Source organism: Macaca nemestrina, chromosome 5 (assembly GCF_043159975.1).
Source record: "Macaca nemestrina isolate mMacNem1 chromosome 5, mMacNem.hap1, whole genome shotgun sequence".
NCBI lineage: Eukaryota > Metazoa > Chordata > Mammalia > Primates > Cercopithecidae > Macaca > Macaca nemestrina.
Genome location: NC_092129.1, coordinates 149,150,226 through 149,162,394, shown reverse-complemented (window position 1 = coordinate 149,162,394; position 12,169 = coordinate 149,150,226). Strand labels below are relative to the sequence as shown.

At 56.3% G+C, this 12,169-nt stretch overlaps 1 protein-coding gene across 2 annotated transcripts in view; it reads left to right on the top strand.

The window, feature by feature from the left end:
• LOC105474470 (inositol 1,4,5-trisphosphate receptor type 3) overlaps positions 1 to 12,169 on the top strand; it is a 76,107-nt gene that overhangs the window by 32,536 nt on the left and 31,402 nt on the right. For both annotated transcript variants that reach the window (XR_982787.3, XM_011729135.3), the window contains exons 3-14: positions 1,818 to 1,939; positions 3,963 to 4,049; positions 4,690 to 4,848; positions 5,041 to 5,139; positions 5,486 to 5,569; positions 8,547 to 8,693; positions 8,929 to 9,024; positions 9,516 to 9,566; positions 9,740 to 9,882; positions 10,870 to 10,969; positions 11,054 to 11,214; positions 11,866 to 12,007. Coding sequence is in view for 1 of the 2 variants with exons in the window: in XM_011729135.3 (XP_011727437.2) it covers positions 1,818 to 1,939; positions 3,963 to 4,049; positions 4,690 to 4,848; positions 5,041 to 5,139; positions 5,486 to 5,569; positions 8,547 to 8,693; positions 8,929 to 9,024; positions 9,516 to 9,566; positions 9,740 to 9,882; positions 10,870 to 10,969; positions 11,054 to 11,214; positions 11,866 to 12,007 (1,391 nt within the window). In the remaining variant the exon portion in view is untranslated. The remainder of the gene's footprint in view (positions 1 to 1,817; positions 1,940 to 3,962; positions 4,050 to 4,689; positions 4,849 to 5,040; positions 5,140 to 5,485; positions 5,570 to 8,546; positions 8,694 to 8,928; positions 9,025 to 9,515; positions 9,567 to 9,739; positions 9,883 to 10,869; positions 10,970 to 11,053; positions 11,215 to 11,865; positions 12,008 to 12,169) is intronic.

Genomic DNA, 12,169 nt, shown 5'->3' with positions numbered 1-12,169 from the left:
CTGAAGAAGCAGGAGGACCCCAGCTGCCTCTTGAGGGTTGACCCGAACCCATAAAGACGTACTCTTAGCCAGGCTAGGTGTCTCACACCTATAATACCAGCACTTTGGTAGGCCAAAGTGGGTGGATCACTTGAAGCCAGGAGTTCGAGACCAGCTTGGGCAATATGGCGAAACCCCATCTCTACTAAAAATACAAAAATTAGCCAGGCATGGTGGTGCATGCCTATAATCCCAGCTACTTGGGAGGCTGAGACAGGAGAAGTGCTTGAGTCTGGGAGATGGAGATTGCAGTGAGCCGAGATCACATCACTGCACTCCAGGCTGGGGTACAGAGTGAGACTGTGTCTCAAAAAAAAAAAAAGACACACTCTCTCCAACAAACTGGGTGCTCTTTTGGAAGTGATGTCCACTCATGCTGGCAGTGCTGAGCGGGGCTAGGCGGGGCAGCCCTTGGTGGCTCCATCTGCTTGTGGAATTGCCATTTTTCCGTTTCCTTTCCAGGAAGTTCTGTCTTCCTTCATCTTTGGTTCACTTGGTTTCTACTCTCAATGGTCCCATGGGACTTTTGCCTCCTTATGAACTGGACGGAAAATCCAGTTTTTCTTTGATCCCTGGGACTGGATGACCAGCTTTGACCAGAGAAAAGACACAGCTTTCTTAGAGGAAACAGGAAAGGACCTGAAGAAGGGGTTTTGTTTCTGGGACCCTCCAGTGGCTCTCTCCTCTCTAGTCCCCCAGCATAACCATCTCCCTTCTGTTCCACACTGTTGGAGCATTGTACAATCAGGGACTCACACAGCTGCAGCATGAGAGGGGTCTCAGGGCCACTGAGTCCTGCTCCGTGCCCAGGCTGTGGATCCCTCCTGTGATGGGGAGCTCACTGCTTCCCAGGGCAGCCCAGGCTATTGTCACGCAGGCCCAGTCACCCACACCAGCCCCTCATCAGCACCCAGAATCCTCCCGCCCCTCCTACCAAGCTTTCGAACAGGCTTTTCCAACTCCTGCCTCCTTTGGATAAGCAGAAAAATTGGACACCCTTCCTGCAGCTTAGGCTTATGGGAATAACAATTGTTTTATCTACTTGCCAAAATAAAAATTGTACTAGAGAACGTGTTTCTGGAATTTGGATTTGCCTTGTCTTAGGTCAGATTCCTAGAAGCAGAGCCTAAGATGGGTGAATTATTGAGGAAGTTCTCAGGAGAACACAGTGAGGGAGCCTCTTCCTCTCTGTATAGGCAAGGGAAGAAGCTGAGCAAGGGTGTGGTTTCAGGGGGAGATGCGCCTCAGCCTGACCCCACGGGGAGCTCGGGACTGTGAGCTGCTCCTCAGACTGTCCCCTCCAGAGGCTGGGCTGTTCTGTGCCTGTGTCAGTTACTGGATAGGGGCTGCCCCTGGGGAGAGGGGTATGCCATTTCCCAGGCATCTGTGTGCAAGATGGTTTCCATCGGCCAAGGCAATTAGCTAAAGGAGGATGCAGATGTGAGCTGTTAGCTGCCAATACTCACAGAAGCTGGGCAGAGACATGGCATAAGGGTGAGGCCCCAGCAGCCTCTGGTACATCTCCCAGGGGAAGAGGGCACCCCACCAAGTGAGATGCACTGCTCTCAAACCCGCCTGTGAGCCTCCCCATTCTACTCAGCGTATTCCGGGATGCTCCAAATTCTATGAGGTTCTTCCAACTGCTTCCTGTCTGCCTGCGGCGGGGAACGGGAATGGGGAAAGGTTGGGAGAGCAGAGCTGCAGGCTGGGGTTTTCTCCAGGAGGGCCCTGAGCCCCAGATGAACCATTCCGCTCACCCCCCACCTGCCCCACCACAGACTGCCTCTTCAAGGTGTGCCCCATGAACCGCTACTCGGCCCAGAAGCAGTACTGGAAGGCCAAGCAGACCAAGCAGGACAAGGAGAAGATCGCTGATGTGGTGTTGCTGCAGAAGCTGCAGGTATGTGTGTGTGTGCAGGCATGCATCTGTGCACATGTACCAGGAGCCTGGGTACACAAACAGCGGCGCTGCTTGTCGGAGCCAGTAGGGGCTCTGTGGCTGAGCTGAGTGGTTTCTAAAACTTGCATAGGTGTGACGGTTCACACCTGTAATTCCAGCACTTTGGGAGGCCGAGGCAGGAGGATTGCTTGAGGCCAGGAGTTTGAGAGCAGCTCGGACAACATAGCAAGACCCTATCTCTACAAAAAAATTAATAAACAATAAAAATAAAAAAATAAATTCCAGTATGCAAGAGATTGGTGTGAATTGCTGTGAAGGAGTGGATGTAGGGGGAGCAGGGTCCCTTCCCAGTGACTCACCAGTCTGTATAACTCTGTTGTGTCAGTGGGAAGAAAGTGTCCCTTCTTCCAGGCTGGCACAGCCCTATGCCAGGTTGCGTGGCTCAGAGAGTGGAATGCCGACACTACAGACCAGTGAACAACCTGTACAGCTGTCCATGGAGTTCCCAGTGGCTTGTGGAGACAGTGGCTCTGGGGAACCCAATTTGGGAGCCCTGGATCTAGTCTTAATCTCTCCCCTTGTTTTATAGAGTTGGAGCCTGGGGCCCGTAGATGGGACTGGTCTGTCCATGGTCATCCTGTGAGTCTGCAGTACAGCCTAGATGGCCCCCAGGTCTCTGACTCACCCTGGCTTCCTCAGACACGTGGATCATGCCATGATACTGGGATGTGGTGGTCGCTTATGAGCCCCTTGTAGGTAGTGGCTCAGTTCACATCCTAGGCAGATCTCCGGGTCCCAGCCCCATTCCCCAAACCACAAAGAGAGTGGGAGGCTTGGGCTGTGGTCAGGAACTTTGCAGCCTGGGCCCTGGGCCCTGTTGCCCCACCCCTTGTCATACAAACCTTGCTTCCCTCTGTCCCCTTCCCCTAAGCCCCATGGCCAGAGGAGGTGGGTCTAGAATGGGGACATTGGGCTACGCCCTATAGCTGTGAACTGGGCTGGAGAGAGGGAGCTGCAGGTGGACTGCCTGAGCTCTGGTGTTAATACCCCTGCTCTCTTCCTGGGGTGGGGGCTGCCACAGGCTTCCTTCCCGCTGCCGGCAGGTAGAGGCTGAGCTGGGGATCTGGCCTGGCGGGAGGGCATTCACCTATGCAGAGCCACATAATCAGAACCGCAAGCAGTCACACAGCTACATGCTGTTGCTTTGTGGAAAGTCACATGGTCCATGGCAAGGCTCTCCAGCTGCCACCTTCGCCGTGGTCTCAGTAAAGGACTGAGGAGGAGGAAAGGGCAGAGACCACTGCTCTCAGAGAGTGCCAGTCTGATGGAGGGGACAGGGCTCCTGCCCTCCAGGAACCCCTAATCTGGTGGAGGAGACAGGGCAGCTATCCTTAGGCAGCTTCCAGTCTAACAGGGGACAGAAGAGCCTAAAAAGCTGTCTCTAATGGGATGTAGACCAAATCCTCAAGGCCACCAGCATTGGATCCATCAGAGTGGGATGTGACCAGTCAGGGAGGGCTGCCTGGAGGCAGTGGGCTGAATGCATACAGTTTTGGGAGAGAAGGTTGCGGAGGAGTGGGGGTGGTGGTGGGAGCCAGGAAATGGTACCAAGCAGCCCCTGCCAGGGTTTGGACTGGGACAGGGGTCCCGTGTCTGGGGCTTCGGGAGTCTGGTGAGATGAGGGTAGGTGGTGAGACACAGCTTTAGGTTCCTGGGGGTGTAAGAGGATTGTTGGGGATGCTCAAGGTGCTGCTGGCATGCCCTCTCCAGGGGAGGTGGCTGGGGAGGTGTAGGAATTTGGCTCCCTGGGCTGTGTGTGCTGTGAGACCTCAGGCTGGCTTCTGCACTCGGAGTGCAGCACTAAGAGCTGGGGCAGGGGTCCAAAGGTTCCTGGAGTCCAAGGTGACTGTGTGTGTGTGTGTGTGTGTGTGTGTGTGTGTGCATGCATGTGTGGGGCTGGGGCATGTCTCCCTCTAGGAGCAGCTTCTGAGCCCACTCTTCACTTCTGTGTGTGTCTGCCCAGCATGCGGCCCAAATGGAGCAGAAGCAAAACGACACGGAGAACAAGAAGGTGCACGGGGATGTCGTGAAGTATGGAAGTGTGATCCAGGTGAGGCTGGCCCACCTCTCTCCCACCTGTCCCTCTCCCTGCCTAACAGGCTGGGCTGGTGCCAGGTGAGGGCTGCCAGCAGGCATTGCCCTCTGTGCATGTGTGTCCCTGGGTGAATGAGTGGCCCTGGGGCCTGTGTGGCTGTTCGTCTGACTTTGTGTGTGTCTGTTGCTGTGTGGCCTCAGTAGCGGTGCCATGGGTGTGTTTATGGCATGGTGACCATCAGCATGGAGTCTGGAGCCAAGTTGTCTGGATTCAAATCTTGCCTCTGCTACTCCTAATGGTGTAACTTGGGCAAGTTACTTAACTTTCCCTGGTGCCTTGGTTTCCCCATCTGTGAAATCAGGCAGTAATAGTGCTTCCCTCTTGGATCATTGTAGGTTACTTGAGCTAATCTATGTAAAGTATTTAGAACAGCTTCTTTCTTGTGATCACCAGGGTGTCCATGGGGGTATGCCTGTTGTGTGCATGTTTGTGTGTGATTGTGGCTGTGGGTGTCGGCCTGTGTGTTTGTGACAGGTGTCTGATACTGTGTGTGCAGCCAGGGTGTGACCAAGGGTCTAGGGCATCCCCCCATATCCCCTCCCTGATGGCCGCCCCCTGGGGCCCGGTGACCTTTCCGCACCCACCTGACCCCCAGCTCCTGCACATGAAGAGCAACAAGTACCTGACGGTGAACAAGCGGCTTCCGGCCTTGCTGGAGAAGAATGCCATGCGGGTGACCCTGGATGCCACAGGCAACGAGGGTTCCTGGCTCTTCATCCAGCCCTTCTGGAAGCTGCGGAGCAATGGGGACAACGTGAGGGCAGGGCCGGGTTTGGAGGGGCCTGCTGGAACTCCAGAGGGATTTCTGTAGGGTCTGCGGTGTGGGGACTGGATAAGGTCATGCGCATTTCTTAGAAGGGCAGACTGAGACCCGAGGGAGGCCTGGAGGTGTGGCGACAGGAGGGCCCTGCCCTTCCCACCTAATCTGTCCCGCCTGTCTGCTCAGGTGGTCGTGGGGGACAAGGTGATCCTGAATCCTGTCAACGCCGGGCAGCCTCTGCATGCCAGCAATTACGAACTCAGCGATAATGCCGGCTGCAAGGAGGTGAGGGGGTCGGGGGTCAGCCAGGCAGTGCAGGGACGTCCACGCACCCCTGGTGGTGAAGACACCCCGCTCACCACCATAGTCTTCGCCTCCAGCCCCATCTATCCTGCTGGACAAGCTGGGCCTCATGGCTCCTGCATCCGTTTCCCAACGCTGCCCTCATTCTCCACCCCACAGGCTGGTGGCCCCAAGGTAGCCGGGCTGGGGTCTGGGGACCCTGCCTGGGAGAAGACACCCTGTCCTTGTGCTATAACGGTGGCTGGGCTGCTTCTTCCTTTCAGCCCTGCTCTGGGCCCTCAGTGGCTGGGATCTGCCTGGCAACACAGGTCTCGTCACCCTTCCCCAGGTCAACTCTGTGAACTGCAACACCAGCTGGAAGATCAACCTGTTTATGCAGTTCCGGGACCACCTGGAGGAGGTGTTGAAAGGGGTAAGGACTGGGAACCCCTGCCTTGCCCAGTTGGCCACCCAGCCCTCCCCACCAGGGTCCTCTTCCTGCCTTCTCCACTTGCCAGGCCTCAGGCCCTTACACTCTCCCCAGCTTTGCACCCCCCAGCCTCCCTCCACTTCCATAGGGCCCCACCTACATGGCCCTACCAGGACTGCCACTTCTCTCGTCTCTGGCCACAGCCCCCTTCTCCATCCTCCCTGGGTCCTGCCCGGTCTGTTTTCTCTCTTGTTTAAGGGGGTGTCAGTGGACTGGGGGTCTCCATCCCCCCGACCCAGAGCCTTTGAGCACCATCCTCTCCCCGACTCCTGCTGCCTGGATCCATGCCAGGCCCCCTGCCCCTTGCCCTGTGCCCTCATTGGCGAGGGAGTGAGGCTGCCCTGTCTGCTGAGTTAGGGGTCACCGCCTGTCTCCTTCCTGGTCCCAAACATGCTGATGTGAGCTCTGGGAGAGAAGGGGGGCCTGGGAAATACTGCAGGGAAGACTTCAGGAGGATCCAGGACTGAGGGCAGAGGGAGCTGTCTGGGGCCACCGGAGAGACCATTCGAGAAAACCTGAACACCAGATGTGGGCGAGAGGAGAGTTCAGATGTCTCTTGGGTGGGGCTGCAGGGGATGGAACCAGCAGACGGGGTGCAGAGGGAGGGCAGGGAGGGCAGATTTGTAGAGTGTGAGGCTGTCCAGCTAGGGGAGCAGGCAGGAACATCCAGCTGTGAAATCTGTCAGAGGGACAGGTGACAGGCCCGAGAGCAGCCACCTAAGGAGGCTGCGTGTTCATGCACCTCCCTGCTCAGAAGCCTGCAGAGGCTCCCTTTGCCCTCCTCCCCTCGCTGAGCCGCTCTGTTAGACTCCCCTGCCGTGCTCAGGCTGCCTCAGTCCCCCACCCTCCTCATCCTTCTTACCTCCTGGGCTGCTTCCCGTCCACCCATGCCCTGCGCCAATGCCTTCTCCCTCCCTCCCTCCCACCCTTAAGTCTGCACATCGTCCACACATTAATCAAGGTCCAGCCATGCACTACCCCTCCCAGAAGGCTTCCTAAAGTTCCAGCCCCGAATCTGTGCAGCACTTAGGAAATGAAGCATCTTGGCCGGGCGGGGTGGCTCACGCCTGTAATCCCAGCACTTTGGGAGGCCGAGGCGGGTGGATCACTTGAGATCAGGAGCTCAAGACCAGTCTGGCCAACATGGAGAAAGCCCTTCTCTACTAAAAATACAAAAATTAGCCGGGTGTGGCGGTGGGCACCTGTAATCCCAGGTACTCAGGAGGCTGAGGCAGGAGAATCACTTGAGCCTGAGAGGTGGAGGTTGCAGTGAGCCAGGATTGCACCACACTGCGCTCCAGCCTGGGCGACAGAGCGAGCCTCCATCTCAAAAAAACAAACAAGCAAACAAACAAACAAATAAAATGAAGCATCACTTGGGCCTCACTCTGTGGTCTACATAGGATTATTTCTGGGGAATCCGCCATGGCTCCATGGTTCCAAGGCAGCTCAGAAGCAAGGCTTTCTGGTGCTAAGTCCACTGCTTTTTTGCCCCTGCCCTGCGCTTCTGGGGCACAGAAGTCACTAGGTTCTGCCATAGTAACTGACCAATCTGGGTATCGTCATTCATTCATGCATTCTTGCACTCACTGCTGCATTCACTCCGCAGGTATTCACTGAATGCTTTGTGTCTAGTGTGTGTTCAGTGGAGGGAAGACAGAAAATGCCTTTAGTGATGATAGCAAGAGTGGCAGCCATGCATTGTGTGCCAGCTGGGCAGCAGGGTCTCAGCAGGAGGAAGGTGATGGAATGATGAAGGTGTAGGCCCTGGAACTGGGCCACAGATTCATGTCCCATTTGCCATTAGCTGCATGACCCTCGGCAGGATACTTGCCTTCTCTATGCCTGAGTTTCTCCACCCATAAAATGGGGCTAATGATGTATTTACCCAGAGAGTTGGTGTGAGGATTGGGTGAGAAAGCTTACAAGTGCTTGCACAGTGGCTGGCACGCGGTAAGTGTGCAGTGTGACTTCATCATGCATATTATAATCCTCACAATTTCTGCAAGGAGGTCATAGTATTCCCATTTTACAGAAGAGGCAACTGAGGCTCAGACATGTTAAGGAACTTACCTGAGGTCACACAACTTTTAAGAGCAGAGACAGGCTGGGCACAGTGGCTCACGCCTGTAATCCTAGCACTTTGGGAGGCTGAGGCGGGTGAATTGCCTGAGCTCAGGAGTTCGAGACCAGCCTGGGCAACATGGTGAAACTCCGTCTCTACTAAAAATAAAAAAATTAGCCGGGCATGGTGGCACGCACCTGTGGTCCCAGCTATACAGGAGGCTGAGGCATGAGAATCGCTTGAACCCAGGAGGCGAAGGTTGCAGTGAGCTGAGATCGTGCCATGTACTCCAGCCTGGGTGACAGAGTGAGACTGTCTCTGAAAAAAAAAAAAAAAAAAAAGCAGAGACAGGATCCAAACGTAGTATCTGTGTCCAAAGCCATGGACATGCCCTCCATGCTGCCCCTATCCAACAGGGGAGCAAAAGAAATGGGCACAACCTACCAATATTTAGGCAGAAGGGACCCTGAGAGAGGGGTAGTCATGGCCCCGGGAAGACTGAGGGGGTGAGGTCCCCCTCCTTCATGGAGAGGGTGACTGGAGATGGGCCGTTAGAGGTTAGGCAGGGTGTCTAGAGGCACAGATAGGGAGGGAGGCGGTCCAGGGTGGGTTTGAACATGGGAAGGCCTGGGAGAGCTCTGGATTTGGGGTCTGGGATGTGGGCTGAGGGCAGAGTGCCTGGGCTCTGGCTGTTCTCTAGGGGGGCTCAGCTTGCAGCCCCCTCTCTGTGTGCCAGCTCTGGAAGAGGGGCCCTGCCAGCAGCCACCCCTGTCTGAGGCAAGTGGGGCTGGGCCTTGGGTGGGTCCTTGAGCCTGGAGGGGCCGCAGCCATCCTGAGCCACACCCTCCCCTGCAGGGAGACGTGGTGCGGTTGTTCCATGCGGAGCAGGAGAAGTTCCTGACCTGTGACGAGTACAAGGGCAAGCTGCAGGTGTTCCTGAGAACCACACTGCGCCAGTCGGCCACCTCGGCCACCAGCTCCAATGCTCTCTGGGAGGTGGAGGTCAGAAGAGCCCTGCTTCTGGCACCCTGGACTTAGCCCTGGATGCCACCTCTCCCTCTTCCCCACCATCCTGGAGGGTGGGATATTGACCCCTACCTCCCTCTGAGCGCCTCCAGAGTCAAAAGGCAGGGAGGGTCCAGAACCCACCTACCCAGAGATCTCCAGGCCTCCCCGGGGTCTGACTCCCCATGCCTGGCCAGTCTCTCCTTCCTGCCTCACACCTGCGTGCCCCCAGGTGGTCCACCACGACCCCTGCCGTGGAGGAGCTGGGCACTGGAATGGCCTGTACCGCTTCAAGCACCTGGCCACGGGCAACTACCTGGCTGCTGAGGTAAGCGGGAGGCAGAGGGCATCCTGGGGCTCATGTTGTGTGCATGTACACGTGGGTGTGCGGGAGCATCTGTGCACATATCTGAATATGTGGCACATGTGCCTGTGGACCCTGACTTCTTTGCACTCATGCATTTATCCAATATTATCAAATAAAGGCATGACTGTAAAGGAGCCTAATAAATATCACTGTGTTCCTACTATGTGCCAGGCACTATTCTAGGCACTGGGGATACAGAGTGAGCAAAATTTCCCATGTGTCTGTAATGCACACATTTGTGTGTGTTGGGGCACTGGTGTGTATGTGTGTTCATTTGTGGTTCTATGGAGAGGGGCCATGAAGGGCTCCCCTGGAATGATGTGGGCACCCCTGGGGGGGTGGAGGCTGCCTGCCCAAACCCAGGGCCCTATATAGGTGACTGTTTTGTAGTGGGGTCGTGTGGGTATAGTTTGGTGTCCTGTAGCTCCCCTGCATCTTGTATCTCTGTCCAGGAGAACCCCAGTTACAAAGGTGATGCCTCGGATCCCAAGGCAACAGGAATGGTGAGGAGCAAAGCGAAGGCCATGGGCCTGCCCTGGGGGTAGGCGGGGACAGGGGAGGCCGTGAAACCCTGGGAGGTGGGCTGGAGGGAGGCGGCCCCTCAGATGGGATCCCAGGTGCTTCGGGGGCTTGAGAGGAGGTAGAGCTTTCTACCTGACTTGGGGTCCTCACCCAGGGGGCCCAGGGCCGTGCAGGCCGCAGGAATGCTGGGGAGAAGATCAAGTACCGCCTGGTGGCCGTGCCTCATGGCAATGACATTGCCTCTCTCTTTGAGCTGGACCCCACCACCTTGCAGAAAACCGACTCTTTTGTGCCCCGGTGGGTATGCGCCATGTGCCTGGGGGTTGGCTGGTGGTGCCCAGGCTGGGCCCTCCCGTCTCTGGGACTCTCTGGATTCCTCACTCCTCTGCCCTCCTGAGGTCCTTTGGCCTCTGGGGTCTCTGCAGGTCCCATCCCTCTGGGGATCCAGCTGTGAGGTCTGTGGGCGGCTGACCACCATTGCATGGCTGCCGCGTGCCCAGCGCCTGCCCCAGTTGGTCTGGGTGCTCAAGCACAGGCTACATGGCAGTTTGTCTAGGACACAGCAGCACGGGGAACCCAAACACTGGATGGGGAGGCCAGACTCTCTGGCCTTTGAGGTCCCGCCAACCCTGAGATTCTAGGACAGAACATCAAGAAACTTCTCAAGTGTCAATCCAGGCTTTGGTGTGTCCTAAGCTGTATGCCCTCAGGCTGCTACTCACTCTGCCTCCGTCATTTTAGTGGGGACATCAAGGTTCCCTATTAACAGGGCTAATGGGAGAGTTAATTGAGTCACGACATAGGCCCACAGTCCCTTCCCTGAAACTCTCGGAGGCAGATGGATTTGGTATTCAGATTGTTTTTCATTTTAGAAAGGTAAACTTGTATTTTGTAATCATAGACAATGAGTATTTCTGTGTAATGCATGTGTTCTATGAAATGTGTGCATCTTGAAATTCAATGGGATAAATAGTTAAATAGCCTCATTTGTCCACATGAATTTTGGTCCCAAGTGTACAAACAAGTTTTGGTTTTGGAAGCGTGGACAAGGCTGCCCGTGTTAGTGCAGTGGTCAGGACAGGGCCTGGGTGCAGGGCTAGCTCTGGCTGTTCTTCTCTGACTTCAGCTTCCTCATCTGGAGGGGCACCAGTGGCCCCTGTCCCACAGCTATTGAGGGTGTGGAGTAGGGTGGAACTGTGACAGTGTTGGGGAGGTAGGCCAGCAGGCAGCAGGACGCACTCCGTAGTGCACTCCCCGAGTCCTTGCCCTCCCACCCGCCTGCAGGAACTCGTACGTCCGGCTGCGGCACCTCTGCACCAACACATGGATCCAGAGCACCAATGTGCCCATTGACATCGAGGAGGAGCGGCCCATCCGGCTCATGGTGCGGGTCCCTAGGGGTGGGGGTGGGGCTGGGGCCAGGGCCGGAGCTTGTTCCCAGGTGCCCTGCTGACCCCTGTTCCTGCAGCTGGGCACCTGCCCCACTAAGGAAGACAAGGAGGCCTTTGCCATCGTGTCGGTGCCTGTGTCCGAGATCCGAGACCTGGACTTTGCCAATGATGCCAGCTCCATGCTGGCCAGCGCCGTGGAGAAACTCCATGAGGGCTTCATCAGCCAGAATGACCGCAGGTGGGCTGCAGTGGCACAGAGGTTTTCTGAGTGATCTTGCCCTCCCGGGGCCTGCATTTCATGAAGAAAGGAGTCATGAAGCAGAAGCCAGGCAAACTGGGGAGAGAGTGGGGGACTGGCCCCTGTGGGGCCCTGGCTGAGCCTGAGACCCTGGAGTTGGGTGCAGGAGTTGGGTGCCTCACAGCTCAAGTACTCCCAGAACTAACCCTATGATGGAGCTGGTTACTGTGTTGAGCCTGGTCTCAAGGCCACTTAGCCCTGCTTTACTGATGACGGGGCTGAGGCTCAGAGAGGTTACGAGACTTGCCCAGGGTCACACAGTTAGTAAGTGGCAGAGTCAGGATGCAAATGCAGCCCCCTTCACACCAGACTCCTCGCCTCGTGCCCTGCACTTCCTTTCCAGCTTGGGATATTCTGAGATTCTGTGTCTTGGGGCCACTTTGAAATCCAGGGTGGGTGGGGCTGGGCGTGTTTGGAGAGTGTTTCAGGGGAAAGCCGAGGAGAGGAGTCGTAGGCTGAGGATGGGTTTTGTGCTTTGGGGGCTGCTGAGTGAACTCAGGAAAACCATGTTTTGGGAGGGACTGGCTCCCCACAAGAGGCACCTGCTGGGTGGGCATCTCACACTCGTCATCCCCGGGTACCCTCACCCAGGTTTGTCATCCAGCTGCTGGAAGACCTGGTGTTCTTTGTCAGTGATGTCCCCAACAATGGGCAGAATGTCCTGGACATCATGGTCACCAAGCCCAACCGGGAACGGCAGAAGCTGATGAGAGAGCAGAACATCCTCAAACAGGTGCGTGTGTACTCATGAGGGGACGCGGAGGGGCCGGGTGCCGGGAGAGGGATGCCTTGAACTGCAGGCTCATCCCCCACTTTAACAAAAACCAGTATATATGGGGCACGACCATGTGCCAGGCACTTCCCTAAGTATCCCACATGTGTTGACGAATTTGAT